This window comes from Pagrus major, chromosome 12, assembly GCF_040436345.1.
Source record: "Pagrus major chromosome 12, Pma_NU_1.0".
Classification (NCBI taxonomy): domain Eukaryota; kingdom Metazoa; phylum Chordata; class Actinopteri; order Spariformes; family Sparidae; genus Pagrus; species Pagrus major.
In genome coordinates, this window is record NC_133226.1 from 693,464 (window position 1) to 716,790 (window position 23,327).

At 40.4% G+C, this 23,327-nt stretch overlaps 1 protein-coding gene across 1 annotated transcript in view; it reads right to left on the reverse strand.

Moving 5' to 3' along the window:
- Window positions 1-22,291, reverse strand: part of shroom3 (shroom family member 3) — a 94,636-nt gene extending 72,345 nt beyond the window's left edge. Inside the window, exons 1-2 of the mRNA XM_073478546.1 lie at window positions 22,133-22,291; window positions 6,485-6,639 (exon numbers count right to left, since the gene is read on the reverse strand). Of these exons, the coding sequence (XP_073334647.1) occupies window positions 6,485-6,639; window positions 22,133-22,291 (314 nt within the window). The remainder of the gene's footprint in view (window positions 1-6,484; window positions 6,640-22,132) is intronic.
- Between the last annotated feature and the right edge of the window lie 1,036 nt (window positions 22,292-23,327).

The following is a 23,327-nucleotide window of genomic DNA, read 5'->3' on the forward strand; positions in this document are numbered from 1 at the left end:
AACACAGCTCCCAACACTGCAAGCGACACCACAGCAGCCACAGCACTGAACGTCACTAAAGCAGGTCAGTCATGCAGCACTTCCATGATTGTACCAGCGTGGGTTTCCACAGTGAAGAACCCAGCCAAGGTACAGCTTGTGTCTGCACTATTAGATACTCAAAGCGACAGCACCTTCATTGACGAGGAAGTAAGCAAGAAATTACAAGCAGACGCCTGCCCTGTGAAATTGAAACTTACCACCATGCTTGGAGCAAAAACGATCATGAAAAGTGAAAGGATTTCTGGACTGCGTGTGAGAGGCTACAATTCAAGCATGTACATTGACCTACCTCCCTCATACACTAAAGACTATTCCTGTAAATCGTGATCATATACCCACACATGAAACAGCAAAACGATGGCCACATCTAACAGAAATCGCTGATAAGATGCCGCCTCTCCTCAGCTGTGATGTAGGACTTCTAATAGGGTACAACTGTCCCAGAACATTAGCACCAAGACAGGTTTTATCAGGAAAGGACAATGAACAGTCCAGCCTGTGTCACAGAGTCACTGTGAAGGAAGCCCCTCTAGTAACGCCAATGGACATGATAAGTGCTCTGGAGTCAGACTTTAAGGACATCAAAGGAAATGATGAGGGACATTATGAGATGCCTCTGCCCTTTAAGCAACGGCCACACTTACCTGACAACAAGGCTAGCTGAAATCTGGCTCAGTCATTTACAACGAAGGTTCAACAGAGATGAAAATTACAAGAACTACACAACATATATGAAAGAAATCATTGAAAGAGGTGACGTCGAAGAAGTGTACGATGATGGAACTCAAGGTGAACGATGATATATTCCCCATCATGGCATCTATCACCCTAAAAAGCCTACCAAACTGCGAGTTGTATTTGACTGCTCTGCAAAGTACAGTGGCACAAGCCTTAAAGTGTAACTCTCGCCAAAATGCAACCTAGGCTTTTTTTGTGAATGTACCCGAGTCAAACCTTCGTGTAAAAGCATAATTATGACGAAAAAGCCACTTTTAAGATTTACCATAGTTTCGTTTTTGGGTCAAAATCATTTTCAATTGCGTGCTAGGGGCAGCTGTATGGTAGCATCAAAATCGCTATTTTTAAAACACTAAGAAGACTCGACACAACATGAAACTTTGCTCGTAGTATCACCAGGGTCTCTACACATGAACACGAGCATTGAGAACATTGTTTGTGTACAAAGCGTTTACTAAAAAGAAGGTTTTTGAACAACTCATGTTAGCAGTAGCAGTGAAAAAATAGCAATTTTGATGCTACCATACAGCTGCCCCTAGCACGCAATTGAAAATGATTTTGACCCTGAGGTGTCTGCTGTTATATGCAGCATATTAATATGAGTATTTGGAAAACATATTGGAATGTTAGTTGCTGTTGGGGCCTTCCTGACCTGGAGAGGATTTGGTCAGGGTAAGAGGTTGATGACATTGTAAACAGGTTGGACCTGCTGATGGCTTGCTCAGCTTGATTGCTGTCACGGGATGGGACAGAGGTAAAGGGGCGCTTCACTTCTTGCCTCTCTTCTTATCAGTCCCTTCCTTTTGTTTTGAACCATATGTGGTCAAGGTAACAGGTATAAAATGTTAAAGTTTAGCAGAGTCATGGGGGTCCTGGGTCAGAGGTAAAGAGGCCTCTCTTCTTATCTGTCCCTCTTTAATGTGGATCATGTGTGGTAATTAAGTCTTTGACCAAAACAAGCTCGGTATATAAGGAGCTGTCTGCATGTCTTCAGGAGAGTTTTCATTATTCGGCTGGAGACTCTCCAAGTAACGTGTTACTTGTTTCTGATACTGAACTTATTGTAATAAATTTGTTATACAACTAAGACAGTGTCGGCGGAGCTTTTCTTCAAACATCTTCATCAGCATCGCCACAGAAGATACGACAACCCGAAAACGAAACTAAAGTAAATCTTAAAAGTGGCTTTTTCATCGTAATTATGCTTTTACACAAAGGTTTGACTCGGGTACATTCACAAAAAAAGCCTAGGTTGCATTTTGGCGAGAGTTACACTTTAACAAGCATCTTCTTACAGGACCAGACCTGATAAACAATTTAACTGGTGTCCTCTTAAGGTTCAGACAGCATTCTATTGCACTAATGTGTGACATTGAAAAAATGTTTCACCAGTTCCACGTCCAGGAGGGTGACCGCAACTACCTGCGATTCCTGTGGTGGAGAGATGGTGACACAAGCACACAACCTCAGGAATACCGAATGAAGGTGAAGGCTAAAATACCTAGCCAAGGAAAACAATCACTCACGTCCTGTAGGATCCCAGTTTATTGCAAAGGACTTTTATATGGATGATGGAGTCACAAGGACGGATACTTTGGAGAAAGCAATTCAGTTGGTGCGAGAGGCAAGAGAGATATGCAGCAAAGGTGGTCTCCATCTTCACAAATTTGTCTCAAACAGCCATGTTGTTCTACAAAGCATCCCTTCATCAGAATGTGCAATGGACACCAACTCAAAGGACCTGACGTTCGATGACATGCCTCAGGAACGAGCATTAGGGATTCACTGGAGCATAGAGAAGGATAGCTTCAGATTTAGCAACACACTGAAAGACCAACCAGCAACACATAGGGGCATTTTGTCAACTGTTGCCTCCATATATGACCCCCTTGGATTCCTTGCACCGTATATTCTCACTGGGAAGAGAATCCTTCAGGAAATGTGCAATCAAGGAACTGGCTGGGATGACCCCTTGCCAGAGAGTCTCAAGCCAAGTTGGGAGAGCTGGCGACAAGACTTCATCAACTTAGAGAGAATAAACATCGCTCGATGTTACCTACCTGCCAATTTTGGAGAAGTAGCAGAAATTGAGTTTCACCACTGCTCTGATGCTAGCACCAGCGGATACGGTCAATGCTCCTATCTGAGGGCCAAGAACCAAAGAGGAGATATTCACTGTTCTCTTGTGATAGCAAAGGCCCGTGTCTCTCCCACAAAATTGATCACAATACCAAGGCTTGAACTAACTGCAGCAGTGGTATCAGTCACTGTCAGTAATATGTTGAGAGAGGAGCTGGGTTATGCGAACAGAAAAGAGTACTTCTGGACAGACTCAAAGGTAGTCCTGGGCTACATAAACAACGATGCATGACGCTTTCATACCTTTGTCGCTAACAGGGTCCAGAAGATACGCCAAAGCACAAATCCTCAGCAATGGTTTTACATTCCCTCAGAGGAGAATCCAGCAGACAGTGCATCCAGAGGGAAGACTGTAAACGAGTTGATTTCATCCAACTGGTTCACTGGCCCCATGTTCCTCTGGGAACAAGAATTAGCGACACCAAAGGATGTGGTGCTGGATCTGCCCATAGGTGATCCAGAAGTCAGAAAAGCACAGACATTGCTAACAAAAAACGAGAAACCAGTGAGTCTTGCAGACCGTCTCTCCAAGTTCTCCTCATGGTCCAGAGCAACAAAGGCTGTGGCCCGCCTTTTACGACGGGCAAAGAAGGTCAAATCACATGCTCCATCTACAGTTAGCGAACAAGAGAGTGCTGAACGTGTTATAATGCATGCAGGTGGTGTGTGGGAGCGCCAGATTAAGACTGTCAGAAGTGTTCTGAACACCACTCTGTCACTGTCCCATGGAAGACTCAATGATGCTTCACTACGGACTTTATTCTATGAAGCCATGGCCATAGTCAACAGTCGTCCACTCACCGTGGATAACTTAAACAGTCCAGACAGCCTGGAACCACTCACTCCAAACCATCTTCTCCACATGAAATCCAACATGCCACTCCCTCCACCTGGCACCTTCTTCAGAGGGGATTTGTATGGAGCTAAAAGATGGCACCGTGTGCAATTTCTAGCAGAACAGTTCTGGAGCCGCTGGAGAAAGGAGTATCTTCACAACATCATCATGAGGCAGTGTTGGCACTCCCCGAAGAGGAATCTACAAGTAGGTGATATTGTGATGGACATTGATAAACTGTTGCCAAGAGGCGAGTGGAGACTTGCAAGAGTCATAGAGACTGTCAGTGGTTTGGATGGACTCGTGAGGAGAGTGAAAATCTCAGTTGGAGATAGGAGACTGAACAAGAAGGGTGAACGCTGTAGTAAACTTTCCATATTGGAGCGTCCTGTGCAGAAATTAGTCCTACTGTTAGAGACTTCTTAAGTGGATAACTGGAAAGGGACATTGAGATTCTGAATGAGAAAATTATTTGTTTATATTGTTGTTTGATGCAAAACTCATAATTTGGTGGGAGTGTAAATAACCCAATTTGTGTTATTTGAAAAAAGTTTGTTTTATTGTGTAAGATTTGCTTGTGGTGTTACTTCGTCATGCTTTTATTTTGAAAGTGACTCCCAAATATCCTTGCGGAGTTCCTGTTTTAGTGAAGGGTAAAATGAAGTTGAGAAACGGCAAAGTTGATATAAAATAATAATGGTCAAGGCATTAGCAACCCTCCGAAGAGGCACAAGGTTAGTATTTGTTGTTTTGTTGTAATTTTAGTACATGGTTTGTGTCTCTAAATCATTTAGAAGTGCAGAATTTCTTTTAATTGATTTGGTCAATGAATTAATGTTAGCTTATTTTGCACTAGTATCTCATTTCAATATATTGCATTTCATTTTTGTTTTATGTGCTTTATTTCCAGCTCTTATGTTGTTGGTTTAGATTTGTAATAAATCTGAAAAACATCAGTAAGTGTCTGACCATCTTTCGGGGGATCTGCTACAACAGCATCTAGAGCTTTTGCCTGTCTAGTGCCTTTCCTGGTTGCCAGTGCTCATGGGAAAATGAGTCCACCAGCAGAACATCTTAGTCAAAAGGTGAACATGGCCCAGGTATGCAGCTGCAGTTTGGCCTGCTACACAGTCCACTAGAAAAACAGACCTGAGTGCAGACAACTTCTCGTGGTTCCCCATCAGGTTCCTGCAGGAAGCTGATCAGACCAAAACACACACCACCGCTCTCTGCTCGCCTGGAGGACCAATTCTCACGCCTTCCCTGTTTGCCATGCCCTCCTAATGCCATGTGTGCCTCTACACCTGTCTTACAGTGTGTGTGTGTGTGTGTGTGTGTGTGTGTTTGTGTCTAAAGTCTAAAGTCCTGCATTGTGTCATGCCTCTTACGTGTCTTCCAGTGAATAAAAGCTGCAGTAGCAACAGCAGCCATGCTAGCGGTCACACCCTAAACCCAAATACCTGGCTTTGTACCGGGCAGGGCATCAACCTGAGTACTAAAAGAGATGCTATGTGACACAACACACCTTGTGGCAGGTATATTGGAGGTATCCTCGTCTTCCACTTAAATTTATATAGAACTACATACTGAATACAAAGATGGCACATATTCAGTCCAAAGAGAACTGTTCGGCTGGTGCATACAACAAAAAAGTTTACTGTCTTCTGGGTATGCCACCCACTGAATATGCGCAATAGAGTTTCTCCCGCCGGACCCACCTTTGAGTTCCTGCTCTGCTTATAGATTGTGATGACATCACAGATTTTTTAAATCACTTTTTTCATCTTAAGGAAAATTTAATAAATATGAAACCTACACAGTCTTAAAATTCATAATAAAAAAGGGTCATGGTTGTTTAGATTTCATAGTGTCTTGTCAACAGTTTTACAGACATCACCTTTATAATGGTGCTCATATGGGGAAAATGCTTTCTGGGCCGCTGGGGAATTTTTGGTTGCAATACCATGGTCACTGGAAAAAATTTGACACATGGCAGAGAAGTGCCCTCGTAGCCAGGTCTGTAAGACATTCATGTTCTCACTCACTCGCTCACTCACTCACTCACTCACAAACTACTGAACCACCCAATGTGACCAGCTTCTTCAGTTCTAACTTACTGGAGAGGAGTTGCAGGCAGCTAGTTAGTTACTTTCCAGTAACATCCAGTTGTCTACGGCACTTAGAATTACCATGACCTGGATGACTGAGAACCTTCATCACCCTGTATTTTAGTAGACAAAAACATTTTAAAATCCATGTAGCACATTGCAAGGCGGGATTGTAGGGAAATTGACACTTTTTTGTTCTTCTGTGTAATTTATTACACAGAAATAGGGATTGATTTCATCACAGATTATGTTTGTTTGCTGACATTTACTAGCTATAATTTGCTAACGTTAACCATGTTAACCAGTCAGAGCTGGTTAACTTTAGCTCACTAATGAAGAAAAATTTCATGGAATTTCAATTGAAATACAGTAGATAGAGTACGTGTGGCACTGTAGCTTGACTGTTTTACTTTCTGCACGTGAAGTAGACCGACAGTCACACAAGTGCAGAAAACCCTGCAAATTCTGCGAGGGGATCAGCTGGTATCAACATTTTATTGACTTAATGATTAATCGGTGATACTTGAGAGATAAAAATATTGCTTTTGGGTTTCAGTTTTAGGCCCGTGCAGAAGTCAAACACACACACACACACACACACACACACACACAGTGTTTGTACCTGCGGATGGTGAGCTGCAGAGTTTTGTATGATCCTTTGACCAGAGCGATGGCCTCCTGTCTATATCCACTCAGCTCCACATCGTTAATGATGATTATCTCATCCCCCACCAGCAGAGGCTGCTCCAATCCGTCTGCTTTACCGCCCTCCTCCACCTGCACAGACACAAATACACAAATAAGTGTGAGGCCAAATATACTGACAAATTGACAAATTTGTGTAACTTTATATAAATATGTTTGTGTGTATTTAACTCCTAATTAGGTCATAGCTCATACAGTTAGGTTCTGACCATCAAACATGTCCTGTGAGTGATAAAGAGCTCAGCAGGCAGTTGAGTGTTGGGATTTTTATGAGATCATCATGCTCAGAAAAGAAAAACCTCCGACCTCAGAGGTCTACTGGGTTAATACTGCCGTCCTCCCTTACCTTCAGCCTTTGTGCTAAGCTTGGCTTAACATGTCCTGGACCTCTCTCTGTACTGGACATACAGTGATGAAATTGTTGAGTCACACTTTCTGTGGCAGCTGTTACCAGGGTTTCTATTGTTCTGGTAGTTAGGAAAGAAGTTGTGTGTGCATGTGTGTATTATGTAGAGGGTTACTGTGGGGAAAAGTAGGAGGTCTAGGCTGTCTGCAGTATGCCTAACTTGTCTCTATTATTATTTGCGGGTGATTTTTCACATAAAGTTCAGCATAAAAAACAAAGAGGTTTTATTCAAATTTAGTTGATGTTTTGTCTCTGTTTGTCTTCCTCTATTGTTAAATTTTAAGGTTTAATGTCACGTTTGCATCCCTGGCTAACTAGGTTGTTACAGTACCTGCAGTAGTATTACTGTGTTTTTTAGTGTACCATTCCAATTACAGGTTGCGTTGTAAAAAATATCAAGTATGTGGTAACGAAGTTGCTACAATATAAAACTTAGGCTAACGTTAGCAGCTTGACCTGCTTTTTATAAACAGGTTGTCATGATCCTTATCATGGCAGCCCTCCCTTCTCCCTTTATGTGTGTGTTGTCATTCCCTGTCTGTATTATTCCTCCTGTGTCTCTCCTCCTGTCTGTTCTGTGTGTGCATGTGGGCGTGGTCTCCCTCCACAGGCAGCGCCAGGTGTATCCACTCCAGTAATCAACCCTTCTATAAAGACTCTGGATTCCCTCCTGCTTGTCGCCAGATCGTTTCATCAGTCCATGGTTGTTTGCATCCTGGCTCCTCCGTGTTTTTGCCTTTGTGTCCTGTTGTTAGCTTGTGTGGCTAATACCGCTGTGTTTTTCCCACTTCACCTCAGATTGCTGTGCTTGCCTCGTGTTCACCCGTTTGCTTCTGCCCTGCCTGCCTGTGGACCTGCCTGCCTGCTGCCTGCTCTCCTGTGTTTCCCCTCAAGTGTGAGTACGCTCGAGAGACGGACCTCACTGCGCCATGCCGCAGCGCCGCCATTACCCCGTGGCAGACGCTACATCAAGACACTCTCACTCTCACCCTCACTGGAGACTTTACGAGCCACAGTTGGATCCTGGGACTACGCACCACCCCTCCCCCTTGCACTTGTTTTGCACATTTGAACATTAAAGACTTGTTGTTTTCTGTTTAAACCTGTTGTTTGAGTCGTGCATTTGGGTCCAGACTCCATACAAACCTTAACACAGGTATCCGGTTTAGAAACAGTCCAGGATGTCCTCGCAGGAGAGGGGTAGACAATATGTTGACATATAGGCTAGTCATGATAGCTTAAACGTTTCGGTGTTTAGAAATGAAGCAACTTGCTGGAAACCAGTCAAAATACTATTAAAAGTTAGTTTGTCTGCCACACTGGTCCTTGCATTTACCCCAAAATTTCCCAAACACCTGTCTTAACCTGTCAGCTTTACCTAGCTAACATGACACAGTGAGAAAAGCAGCTAGATTAGCAATGATAATGCTAACTACACACAAAGTTAGCTTTACAGGTAGTGAGAAATTAATGAGTGCCCCAAAATATCCACCAGCAGCATGTTAAAAGCACCCCCTAACACATGTTAGCATTTAGCAGTTCACGTTTAAGTTACGTTAGTATTTAAGATGAATTCCCTTCTATGCCACACAAGAGCAGAGACCCTCCCTGATTCTGGATATTAAATTAATCATGCAGTAGTGCATGTCTGAGAGTCGTGCTGTGTCCTCAAAATATAGCAAGCACTGGATTGACGGCTTTTAGATGAATGCAGTGCAAACAGGAAAAGCTCCACTCATAGCAAACTGTGCTAAACCGGATTTAATGAGTGTTATTTTTCAGCCACACAGTACACCTGTTTAACTTTTTTCTCGAAAACAGACTGATGTCTGCACCTGCATTAGCTGTCACTCAAAGAAACACTTAATGTGGATCAAACTTATCATCAGTATTGTAAAACATTCACACAATTTATTGAACAGCTATGAACACAGTAATTATGTGATTTATCTTACTAAAGGTTTCCTGCTCACCACCTTTGCATACTCTGCACCATATAACACCATAGGCTCTGACAAATTTGCTAGATGCTAATAGCTAATTCTGTACTGTAACCAGGATATTCCCTTCTTGAGCCATTTTCCACCCATTACTTTTGTGATTTGTGCAGTGTAAGGTACAAAAACAGCTCAGTCCTAATCCTAAAAGCCTTCTCTTGGAAAAGTGTAACACACAAAATACAAACATACAGTAGTGTAATTCTAAACTTTATGTTATCTGTATAGTCATATGGTATTTTTCTATTGTAATCATCTCAATGTTGTGACACTATAGAGAGAAAATCATTCTGAAATTACATTTTTCTTAATCATACAGTATAATATTAGAATTAGCTAGCTGCAAAACTAGACAAATGATAATGGGCTGGTAAGTATACTGACTTTTTGCCTGGGAGCTTTAGCCTTGATCTTCAAATGCATATTTGAGAAGTTTTGCAGCTAGCGACAATGATTTCAGTCGGCAAAGTTGACAGTCATCGTGTAAAATGGGGTTAGGGTTAGGCCTGTTTACTTCTCTCAATCAAGGACAACGTGTTTCAGAAAAAATTAAGAATGTGGTAAATGTGCCATTATTGTAAACAGCAAGGATATTCCATGCTAAATTAGTCTGCTTGAATGACTTGCAACAAAAACTTAACTGACAAATGAGTCACAGTCAGTCTGACACACACACTGAACTGTGTGTGTGTGTTGTGTTTGTGTGTATGCGTGTGTGAGTGTGAGTGTGTGTGCGTTCGTCCTTTTTAAGGTCACATTGTCTCAACATGTGTCTGCAAATACTGTACATCACCAGCTCAGACTGCCTTCCTGGATGTGTTTGGTGGATGAATTCATTCAAATAAAACATGTTTTCTGCTGTGGCTCTGATTCTCATGTGATGCACAGTGAAGTCAAACAGTTCAGCTGAGACCAAAAACCAGGTGTGCCTCTGTACTCTGAGTGTGAGTTGATGCAAGAGACAACTTTCAGCTCACTTCGCTGCATTGAGACCAAAAACAATAAGTTGATCTGCTGGTAACCCTGAACAATGAATCTACTGTCCCTTTTTGTTTTGGAAATGGAGATGAGGAAGCTGCTAGCCATAATTTTGGTTTGTACTTTGAGATGATCAGATAACTCAACCTTTGAAAGTCGACCTGACCACAGGAGAAGTAGAATGTTATTATATTATATTATTTTTTTGACGCTAGCATGGAAAGCAGATTAGCACAATGACCAAGTTACAATAGATAATATTACTAGGGTTTACTCTATTAGTGCAATCATCTCATTGAAATGAATAAGGAGCCTGTTGTTTTGACACATGCTGAAGTTGTCTGAACATGGACTTAATCACAGTCCATCACAAATACTGATACAATGCAACGCAGCATTAAGACAAAATTTTCACCTGGTATGAACATGTGATCTGTATGTGGATACTTCATCTGGATCAGAAAAAACTTGTGTTAATGCAGGTGTACAAAAACAATCAGCATTCTATTGGATGATCCTGACCACATCTGTATGATCTGCTGTCTTCTGCCTTTGATGTGACCCTCACCTTGCAGTTCGTAGCGGTCCCTCAAGACTGTCCTACCTTGTTTCTGTTGACCTGAAACATGCCATGTTTATTCAAAGTAGGGTTGGGTACTGTTTACATTTGACCAAATACCAATGCGGTACCGGTATACTTGTATCTGTGTGGAGCCAGAACAGTTACAGTGAATTTTGGTAAAAAATTGTTATTGAAAAAAAACCTTAACTGACCAAGGAAACATTGGTATCAAAACATCTGTATTTGAAAAAGTAGTGTTAGCACTGAAACATATATTTGGTCCTAAAAAAGTTATATTGAAAAATACAACACACTCATTAAAAGTTATTTTATTATACTTTGGTTTTATTTTGTATTTTAATGTGTTTTTCAAGGACAATTGTCAGATTTTTTTCTTCAAGTGTGTCTCTATTTCAGTGACAGGATTTTTTACGTGGAGAGGGGGGTTTGAGCGGAGGGGCAGAGTGAGTGTGATTTAGATATTTGCATACTGATGAGGAGCAGTCTCTCATGTGGGCCAGAGGTCTGCTCTGACCCTGGCAGACAGCAATAGCTTCCAGACGATCACCTGAAACTCCCAAGCAGCAAGTATGTTAAGTCTGTTTCTCTCTGTTATTTTATCACATAAAACTGGGCTGGATTAAAGTACATTTTTAATTTACTTACGTCTGGCAGAGGACTGCTGGAACAAGCTCTGACGTTAGCCAATATCAGGGTCTAGCTTTATATGACAACAGGGGAGTTGGTGAACTCATGAAAGCCATCGGTGTGTGGCCATGTCAAAGTACTACAGTCAGTGTGCTTGTGGCACAGTTCAGATTTACAGCAATTTCTTTAATGTCCTGAAGATATGAGTCATAGTTTCCATCAATGTGTGTATTTTATTTCTTTCATACTGTCCCTGACGTAAGCTATATTAGCTAACATTAGCTGTAATTAGCTAACGTTAGCTGAAATAAGCTAATACTAGATCTTGTTCCAGCAGGCTGCCAGACTGGAATATCATTAATTAAAAATGAACTTCAATCCAGCTCGGTTCTATGCGAAAAAAATAACAGCAGAAACAGACTTAACATACCTACTGTTTGGAAGTTTCAGGTTAAAGCATGGAAGCTGTGTGCTAGGCTCACATCAGAACTTTGTCGGCTCCGTATCTGCAAATCTCTTTGCTGGAGGAGTTTCCTCCTCTCCACGCCAGAACAGTGAAGGAAGTTGAAACTGAAAACCAGTGACACTGAAAAAATGACTGACATCTTAAGAAAACCTGTCACTGAAAAAAGACTGACATGTATAAAAAATCTGAAGACTGTCACTGAAAAACTGAAAAAAAAAAATTAGAGCTGTCAAGCAATTAAAAAAATGAAATCTAATTAACTAATGCAATCTAATTAATGCAATCTAATTAATCTAATTAATTCCAAGCTTTGTGATTGATTAATTGAAATGAATTGCACAAACCAGTATATGCCGTAAGCATTTACTTTTTTTTAATGAAAATGAATTTTGTTTGATGAGTGAATCAATGCATAAATGGACATTCTAAACTTTAAAAGTAGGTGATATTTCAGGCTTGAAGAATGAAAATTCCTTTCTGCATAAATTGCACAAAACAGTGCTCCTGTAAACAATTCCATCTGAGCGTTATTTCCAGCTGCACTCCGTGTGTTTTGGTATTTTTATGATCTACCCAGACAATATTTTATCATTTTTGACAAATCGCTTAATTTTGGATTGGACTATGGAATGGACTACAGTGGAATCTGTTACTTTTGTGTCATCCACCAAGCTTGGCTTCTGGTGTAATAAGAGTGCCGTGGCTCCTGTATGAATAGGGCAGTTTGTTGTTAGGGAGTGGAGAGCGACCCATGCCATTGCTTTCCATGCTAATTTTTCTTTATGATGTTGAAAAGGCAGTCTGGTAGTGATAGTATAACATCCAATGTTAACCACACCCCATTCTCTGTTTGAGAATGAATGTTAACAGTTAGACAGGAAGAAACGCTAGCTGGAATCGGGCTTTTCCATTCAGTAAGCCTGTGGTCAGCAGAGTTTAGTCGTCTGCCTACATCATGTTTACAATGCTAGTGTCAAACATGGAGGTAATGTGTTCAGTGTCGTTAGGTCAGGGCCACTACGTCCTCCAAACAGACCTGTAACTGCTCAGCCAAGGCCTACCCCAAGTTCTCCAAGAAACCCTCAGCAGTGGTGCCTATGCCAGCTCTGAACACACAGCCCTATACAGGCTGTGGTGCCAAGCAGGTTTGTGTTGCTACATTTAAGATAACTTTCACTCAGCCACCTGAATCACAAGCCACCCTAGCTGACAAATTTATTTTTGTTTCAGCTTGTGTTTTCCAGCGAGCCATGGACCTCCTACCTCCAGACACAAGTCAAGTCTCTGAGCAGCAAAGAGCAGCAGAGAGGAGATAACAGTTCCTTTATCACTGTGAGCATACCAGGCCTCAAACACATAATTTTATCTGTATAACTTGAACATGTGAATCTTGGATAATTTAATCTATTTTTCCTCTCACCTGCCAGGTGAATGAGGTGTCATAGAGCAAGATTAATCTGCGTATAACAATGACATAATAGGTAATTTAGTTCAACTCAATAAATGTGTTTGTAATGTTATTATAAACAATTATAAGAAACTCAGGCTGTTGTTAACATTCTTAAAGAGGCACTATGTAATTTTGGAGAAGGAAATCAAACTCAGAATTTTAACATATACAATATTAATGAGGTAATAATACAAACTCAGAAACATTTAGTTTTATCCATAACTGAATAAACAAGCTGTTCTTAAAGCATAAATAAGGTGCTCAGAAAACATAAACAACAGCAGTAAACAGTATGAAATTGTGTTGTCCTTTAAGGCTAGTTTGTTTATTCAGTCATGAAAACAAAGAGAGTTTTTTTGTTTAGTTTGTTTATGCATAAAAAAATCGGTCTATGATGCTAATAGATCAACATTGTTTTATTAACACATAATGTTAATAAGTAACCATATATATATTTTTATGCGTTACTTTTTCTGTAATTAATTAATCGAAGTTAACATGTTATTTTGACAGCCCTGAAAACAATATATCAATATATAATAAAATAACTTTAGATGTCTGTTTTATTTTCAGTGTAAATTTTTTCAGGACAAAATATTTGTTTCAGTGTTAATACAAATTTTTCAAATACACATGTTTCACCGCTATGTTTCCTTTGTCTGTTCAGCTTTTGTTTTCAGTGATAAATGTTATGTTCAATGCCAAAATTCACTGTTCTGGCTCAATATACCAGTACCTAAAATTTGGGCCCTGTACCCAGCAGAAACCTTTTCTCAGTACTTTACTCTCTCTGTGATAACAAAACTCTCATTTCAATTTCAAAAAATAAGTCACCATTGACCTACAAAACCTTCAAAAGAGAAGGTATTCAAAGACCTGAAAGCAGCTGGAGAAACTGTTTTTATTCTGTGCACTTAACTCAACCTGAATAACTAGACTAAAGTGCAGAAACTGGTGGAATATCAGCACAGTGGTAGAGGGCAGCAATTAGCCTTTGTAGCGTCTATTGTGCCTGATCCAGTATGTAGTGCTAGCATACTGTAATATTTTTCTTCGTAAATAGTATGCAATCCATGTACTATTAGTTTTATACAAAGGCTTTGGACATATTCAAATATTTCCCACACTGTTTTAGCGTACTAAACAGCTTGTTTGTAAGGAATGTGGGGCTGTGCGGGTTTTAATCAAACATTATACTCTTCAGCTTAGAGATATATTTGGTGTTTGACCAGGTGTTTCATCAGGTTAGACGTGTTGCCCTGGTCAGCTTTATTTGCATATTGTAGCGAGTGTTACCCTGACTCACTGTTACTTGCTGCAGGCATGACATCATCTTTAATTTGAATCAGTAATCAGTAGTACCAATGTAATTTTACCCAACCCGAGTTCAAAGGTTCACTAGTTCTGCCATATCTAATTATAGTGAGATCTGATCACAATGCGGGCTGAATCAAGATACCCCCACAACTTAATACCTCCCACTACCTGATTGCCCTTCCTACTTGGAATTTATTAGGGAACTTTAAATATGGAATACTGCATGTAAGAGCAATAAGATGCAGTTCCTTTCATGGCCACTAGTTGCTGATTCGAGAAAAATTCCCATTGCCATTAAAACAAATGGGAAAACTCCAAACTTCTCTATACAACAACAAAGTCAATACAGTTAGTAAGGTTTATGTGAAGTGTATCTATAGGTGTGTTTAGAGACATATTTACCTTGATTTAAAGATATCTTATCCTATCAAACTCTGGTAGCCCCTTCATTGTCTCACCAATGACAACCCTATCTTTGACCAAATTTATATTTTCTGGTTTCAGTAACTGACAAGGATGAATCTGAATCTGACCAGCAAACTCCAGATTTGAAATGTCTGTAGATAATTGTACAGATCAAAGGTCAGGCACGACATGAGGGGTAGAAATACAGTAACTAACACCAAAAAGTGCCTTTATTGATAGTTGTTTTCACATACTTTCCTGTGACTGACAAAGGTATCTAACACTGTTCTGAAACAATAAACTCCACCCATCTGGGACTCTTCAAATGTTAAAGCAACTGCCAAGAATTTCTTGCAGGGTGTGTCTGACCCCCTTCTGAATTACAACATGTGTTGCCTTTTAAACAGAAGAATAATGTGTTTTGGTAAAGACACTGCAGCAAAAGACATTTCAGTAAACACATCAGAAAATAGGGGATTGGTGAAACACTGTGACCACTGACAAACAAAGAAAGGTTTTCAAATGTATCTAAATTGTTAAAATGGAAATATGATATAAACAAGTAAACATGAATGTGAGATGTGTTTAATGAGGTGTGCTAGTGCAAAGGAAATCAAACATCCTCTCCGGGCTGTGAAAAAGAACAGTGTGTTAAAATGTAAACCATTTCTCAGCTCTGGAGAATGGTGCACATGCCTGCACTATTTGCCTTTTTCAGAAATAAATATACCCAAATAAGGCCCGCAGAATCACTCAGTACCTCAATGTGAGTGTGTGTGTGTGTGTGTGTGTGTGTGTGTGTGTCACTGACTTTGGTATTCCAGCTGAAATTCATTATCCTGCAGACAGAGATATCCAAATAGAGTGGCTCAGCCTGTTCATACTGTGACTGAAACAACATACCTCCTCTAATCAATAAAGACTGTGTGATTTAGGAAAATATCCTCAGACAGCTGTGTATGGTGTGTATGTGTGTGTGTGTGTGTGTGAGAGAGAGAGTGTGTGAGTGTGTGTCTTGTTGACTTGTAAGAACTTTAAATGAAGCAGTATCTACTTCTGACATTCCTTTCAGGAAGTTGTCACTATCTAATAAATTCAAAAACCAAAAAAAGCTGGCTTTTACTCCCAAGTATGAGCCAACAGATTGTAATTTAAATGGGTGTTCCAGCTAATTTTGTACTCCAGTTCCAAAAAGTTTTGGGACTCACAAGACTTTTTCTCCCTGATATAGGTCAAGCTCTAAATACTCCTACATATCCCATAATTCAAATATAAATTTGTATCTCCAAGCCAAGACTGAGGCAACCCAGCAGCATCAATGTTATTTACTCAGATTTGACAAAACTTCTCTTACTTTGGTATTTATTTGTATTGATGTATCCAGTTTACTTCTTAAGGGACAGTGCATATTAATGAACATTGTTGTAATTATGTCAGAATTAGCCAAGAAGCTAATTTCATCATCTGTAGTCCCTGGCCAGCAGTAAAATTGGCAACCTAAAATCAAGAAACAAAGCATTTTTATCCATCATTCATTGCATTTGTGGCAAAATTTTATATAACAGCTTCACTGCCGCATATAGCTCCAGCACCGCAGAGATCTCCAGCGCCCAACCCTCCGAAAACCAAACCAAACTCTAAATGGAACCAAGTTTAAGGGCCATTCTTTACACTAGTACATATCAGTTTTATTGGATCTGACAGGAGCCCAAACCAGCCCATCCTCGTCAGAAAAAAGTACACACAGTGAGAGCAGCTTATTACAACCTATAGTGACATCAGTTGTAAGGCGGTGACCTCTACAGACAGTAGTAATTATCACGGCAGCAAAAAAGGTGAAGGTCAAGTGAAGTAGTATAAAGAGCAAAAAAGTCTGCATATGGAGGTGGATGGGGTGGATGGTTGGGCTAAAAAAGCACAGGATTTCGTGTCCACTGGATACCAGAAAAAAACAACAGTGAGTTATTTTAGCTTATTATTGTAGTAACATAGTTATTTTAACCCAAACCAAGATCTTTTCCTAAATCTAACCAAGTAGTTTTCTGGCCTAAATCTAGACGTGTTGCCCTGGTCAGCTTTATTTGCATTACAAATATTGCAAGTGTTACCCTGACTCACTATGCCTTGTTGCAGGCATGGCATCTTGCACTCTCTCTTTCTCTCTATAGTGTTACTTTAAAGATGTTCTCTCAGTCACCAAAATTTGGCTCCATTTGATTTAATGTGAATCAGTAATCAGTAGTACCAATGTAATTTGGTCGGTACCCTTAAAAGTACTGAGTTTGGTACCCAACCCGAGTTCAAAGGTTCACTAGTTCTGCCATATCTAATTATAGTGAGATCTGATCACAATATGGGCTGAATCAAGATACCCCCACAACTTAATACCTCCCACTACCTGATTGCCCTCCCTACTTGGAATTTATTAGGGAACTTTAAATATGGAATACTGCATGTAAGAGCAATAAGATGCAGTTCCTTTCATGGCCACTAGTTGCTGATTCGAGAAAAATTCCCATTGCCATTGAAACGAATGGGAAAACTCCAAACTTCTCTATACAACTACAAAGTCAATACAGTTAGTAAGGTTTATGTGAAGTGTATCTATAGGTGTGTTTAGAGACACATTTACCTTGATTTAAAGATATCTTATTCTATCAAACCAAGATCTTTTCCTAAATGTAACCAAGTAGTTTTGTAGCTAACTGCAACTGTATGCCAAAGGTCTGCTATGCCTGTCGCTGGTTCGCTGCAACAGTCAGACATACACTGATCAGCCACAACATTAAAACCACTGACAGGTGACGTGAATAACATTGATCATCTCATCACAATGCAATGTTCTGCTGGGAAACCTTGGGTGCTGGCATTCGTGTGAATGCCACTTGACACACACCACCCATCCAAACACTGTTGTGGACCAAGTACACCCCCTCATCACAACAACACTACCCGATGGCAGTGGCCCCCCAGCAGGACAATGTGCCCTGACACACTGCAAACACTGCTCAGGAATAGCTCGAGGAACACAATAAAGGGCCCAAGGTGTTGACCGGGCCTCCAAATTCCCCAGATCCCAATCTGATCGAGCATCTGTAAGACGTGCTGGAGCAGGTCTGATCCATGGAGGCCCCACCCCCCAACATACAGGACCCAGAGGATCCACTATAAAACGCCCTGGTGCCAGACAGGACACCCTCAGAGGTCTTAAGTCCATGTCTTGACAGGTCAGAGCTGTTTTGGCTGCACAAGGGAAACCTTCACAATTCATTTTGGATGTCGGTATTCAGTCGGTATTCAGTTGTTTAGGTAGGGGAATGTGTTGCCCAAATACATGCACAGAATCAGAATCAGAATCAGTTTTATTGGCCAAGTATGTGAAACACATACAAGGAATTTGAATTCGTTTTTTTCTTAGCACCCAGCATACAGGTCTCAGCCAGCGATCAGTCTAATTATCCTTGGATCCCTTTCAGGGCGAGTCTGTCTTTTTGAAAAGGAATTCATGCATCTCTGCTGTGGTCAACTAATCAAAATGCAGACTGGGAGTTCAGGCTGGTCATTCGTTATGTTACAGATTGTTTCTGTCCTTTAAAGGTCAGTGTGTGGGATTTGGTGGCATCAACTTGTAGTGTGTTGCTTTTATGATATTTGTCTCTAGTGTATTGCTTTTATGTTCACATGTAAAGTGATTTTGAGTCTCATGAAAAGTGCTATACAAATAAATATTGTAATGTATTATTATTATTATTATTATTATTATTATTATTATTATTATCATTAGTATTATTATTATTATCTAGCAAAGCAACCAACAACTCATCTCAGCCTCCACCCTACAGTGTTTGGTTTGTCTGTTGTAAGCTACTGTAAAAACCTTGCAGTGGGACATGTAAAACTCAGCAGAAGAGGAACTGCTCCCTCTGACATCATTCTAAGGAAACGAAAACACGTATTTTTAGGTGATTATACACTAATGAAAACATAAATGCACATAAATCCCCCTAAATCATACACAGGACCTTTAAAGAAAGTTACAGTGGTCCCAGCCATATTGGTGCCTAAGATGTCACTTGTACTTCAGAGAATGTTGGTTACAAACTTGTCGATGAAGGTTCTATGGTAAGCTGCTATGGTAAGCAGAGTAGATCCATGTTGAACCTTGAGCAGTAGATGTTCACAGTGGAGAGTTTGGGTTAAAGCTTTGCCATTCACCTTCATTTTTAAGGTGAGACCCTGGTAAGGAAATGTTAGTGCACACATCCAATTTGATGCCAGTCATGAGACCTTCAGATTAAGACTTATTAGGACCGTTAACCTGAGTTGAACTGCCAGGATTAACAGAAACCTTCATTGCAACCTCTGACCCCAGCTCAGAACTACGAGAAACGCACTGCACTGATGATAAACAAGCTGAGGGTGCCAAATCTGTTTGATTCTACTCTTGCTGATAAAGGCCTCATCTGTTAACCACTTGAACAAATCTGAATCTGAAAATTTAGAACAGTGAGTACATGTCTTTTTCGTTTATCTGATAATTTCTCGCTCCATCAAATCACTGTTTTGTAGTTGAGCAGTGTGAAGTGAAACATAAGACTCTGTTAATGAGAACTATAAAACAGTGTGACTGTATTTCAATAATATTTTATATGTAAAAATACTATGCCACAGTAAAAATCTTGTATTTAAGATTTGACTAAACTCAATTGAGAAATACAAAAGTAATATCAATAAAATGTACATTAAGTATCAAAAGTAATAAAAATGTTTCCTTTCAGAGTGTCATAACAGCATATATCATTATTTAATTTATTATAACGGAAGCATTAATACAAGGGCATCATTTTAATGTCAATTTTTCTCATTTTAACTATATTTATTGTTGGATATTTGGATCTATAATTATCATATTATATACATAGATCATATGTTATTTTGAAAATAAAAAGTAACTAGTAACACTTTCAGGCAAATGTAGTCGAGTAAATACCACACTATTTCGTTCTGAAATGTAGTGGACTAGGATTTTAAAGTAAAGTGGAAACAAAAAAAAGAAATTACCTCAAAATTGTGCAGTATTTCAGTAAATGTTACTTTCTACCTGCTGTATTTAAGCGTAGTATAGGTGATAATGGAGAACAGGACGGACCAGAAAAGATGTTCAACCAGCAGAGACACAACAGAACATCCACTGCTCAACACACGTTGGAGAGGAAAGAGGAGGAAGAAGAGATTCAGCTTGGTTTTGTTGTTCAGTGTTGGTGAAGAGCTTTACAAAAATAACCTGAAATCTAGTTTCAATGCATCATTTTGACTGTGCTTCCAGGTTTAGCCACCTTAGTATGGGCAGAGAGAAGACAGACCACAAAGAGAGACATTAGTCGGATATGTAGAAACAAACAGACAAAAATAAAGAGACTGAAAGAGAGATTAAGTAAAGACAAAGGTAAAAATGAAGCCATATTGAGAAATAGGTTGAAAGACAGACAGAGAGCACCGTTCTCCATGTTTAACCAAACACTGCCTGATGTCTGACTGTTGGCTGGACAGTACAAAAAAAGGCATGTTGGAGTTCGAAAGCACCCAGGAAAAGACATAATTCACATTCTTGTCCTATTTTACAGCAAATTGGCCTCCATCTGAGAATAACACACACACACACACACACACACTCACTCACTCACGTTAGCCTGCTGATTTGCATTTTAACAAAATGAGGCAATGAAGGCTACATGGACACCGAATCATTACTGGTAATTTCCTTATCACAGTCAGAAGAGTTGCTGATTTCGGCACAGTAGTTGTTCTTAACTAACAAAGCTGGCATGATAAATCAACAGTCAACAGGCTGAGCATTGAATTGTTCAAAATCAAAATCACAATTTGAAAGAGTCATATTTTATCAATAATGCATTAACAAGCTGAAAGAGGTGAAGCAAGTATTCAGCAACCAGTGATTTTGCTGGCTAATTAAACAACTGTCAATTTTGTCAGCTGTAGTTAGTTAATTTCTGTGACTTGGCCAGATACAAAATTTAAATCTCTCCCCCCCAGTGTTGCAATGAAGACTTTTTCTGTTGAATAGTGTTTCCCAGTGTGCTTACTGTAGCACCTTATCCCTATGTTGGGCATAGTTCTAGGGACCCAGACACACCTAACAAACATCAAAGACCTAGTTGTGGCAAAGATCAACTTTTGTATCACCTCACGCAACCTGTATCTCGACCAAATTGTTGCACTTGACTATAGCCAATGGCCACTAGCTCGTACATTTTGCACCTGCGTGAGATTAAATAAATCTCCAAAAGGGAAACTGTTAAGATAAATTCGCATTTTTTTTTTTGACACCACTCCCTGACACACTCAATACAGCCACTTCGAAACAAGGATATGTCGGCAGAGGTGATGGGTGCTCTTCTCGTGCACTGACTGGCTCTGCTGCCAATTCAACATGCTCAATCTTCCGAAAAAGCCACAGACAAGGGCCCATTAGTGCCAAAAGTGAGGGCCACACCACAGAAACAAGTCAATAGCCCTTTTCAGACAGAGATTCCACAATAGCGCCACAACGGAGGCTCGCCTCAACACCGCCTTTGCTTTTTCACACTGAGCCATATAAGTTGCCAGTAACTACAACAACAGAATAGTTGAAGACGAACAACACATTGTGAGTTCAAATCTTTTGCTCGACATCACATCACATAGTCACCACAGCGGGAGTTAATAGTAAACAAAACTGTCCCCCAATTCCGCCTGAGTGACTTTTATACATATGGTGAGGTGTAATGACAGCGCAATATTCCTGCCTTGAAATGTGAGAGGGTGAGAGTGTGAGAGGGGCTAACGGTGCAACACAGTTTGACAAACAGGAGTCTGTGCTGTGTAAACTTAGCTAAAAATGGTCTTGCTGGGGAAGAGATCACTTGTATCATTCAGAAAATATAGGAAGTGACCTGTGTCTTTGTGTTGATGAGAGTCTTGCCTAGATCAACAATCTAGCGTTAGCTGGCTGCAATTTTTTTTTTTAATGCAATACTAAAATTGGTGGAGTACCCCTTTAAATCACAATCTCAATATAGACTATTGAACAGAAGAAGGCAAAAACAACTTCAACTGCTTACTTCTGATGTTTAAGCAGATTTTTCATCTGTCATGAACAAATTATCAACAAATATTGGTTTTCGAGGCTCGATTAATCGAAACTAATCGATAATGTCAATTATTGTTCTCTAAATATCATACTGTCCCAGTAGGCTGGTGTATGACAGTACTATATCATATGTGACATTTGGAAGACAGACTATAAAATGATTCAGTAATGCTTCCTGTCTACTACCTTGGAGATGATGAGCGGCTCTTCGTACTCCAGGCCGCCCTGCACGGTGAAGCCCCACGGCGCTCCTCCCTGCAGCCGGGCCTCTACCAGCACCCAGCCGCCTCCTCCTTCTCCTCCGACCGCCGCCTGCTGGCGCCCCGCCCGGCTGCCGCTCTCCATGCCCAACCAGGGAGCGCTCACTCCGGGCTTCTCTGACCTCAGCCCGGCAGAGGCCCGGCGGACTCAGGATGGGGGAACCGGACTGAAGAAAACAATATCTCCTTCACCAGCGCATTTCCTCCATTCATGTATAATTCCTCGTTAAGAAAAAAGATAAAAAGCGAGACAAGAGGTGTCCGAGCACCGAGCTGCGTTTCCTGCAAAGTGCATTCCTGAAGCGCAGAGAGCGGCTGATCCTCCGGCAGCAGACAGACTCCAACAACACCCCAAACTACCCGCTGGAGTCTGAAGAGGAGGTTAAAAAGTTTACTTGTGGGAGAAAGTCGTAAAATTTCAACATGTACGAAGGTCAGATTAGATCAGATATGCTCCAACATAAATCCAAACTTCCTCTCTCCCTCTCTCTCTATCTCCCTGCTGAAAATCAGTTTAGCATCACAATAGGATTTACTGCGACTCACTGAGCGAAGAGAAAGGAGAGAGACAGAGAGAGGAGAGCGACAGAGGAAGGTGGAGTGAGGCAGAGTGAGAGGAAAGAGAGAAGTAGGCAAGTAAAGAAAGAAAAAGAAATAAAGAATAATATATATAGAAGGAAGAAAGGGTGAACGATAAAAGGAGGGGGACAGAAAGGAACAAACACTAGAAACTCCCTCTAGAAAGGTAAAAATGTAAAAAAAAAAAATAAAAAAAAAATGTAAAAAAAAAGAGCTGTGAATAAAGTAGGGACACAGGTCCGAAAGCGACGGTTTCCTGTGTGTGTGCTGATGAGTTGTAATCCATTCCTCCACAGCAGAGCTGAACTCTGCAGTAGCCGGTCTGACACTGTTCCAATTCACACTGGAACCAGATTACTGTGGAAGGCCACATTAAACTCCCTGGTGGATCAAGTCGTTTACATGGTTCACAGTATACTAACAGACAGAATTTACATTAGCTGTATGATTATGTGGTTCATGTGTGTTAGGAAATGTCTCACCAACAGTACAAACTTAAGACCTCAGTATGTTTCGAATGAACGAGTTCAGACGAAGAGCTT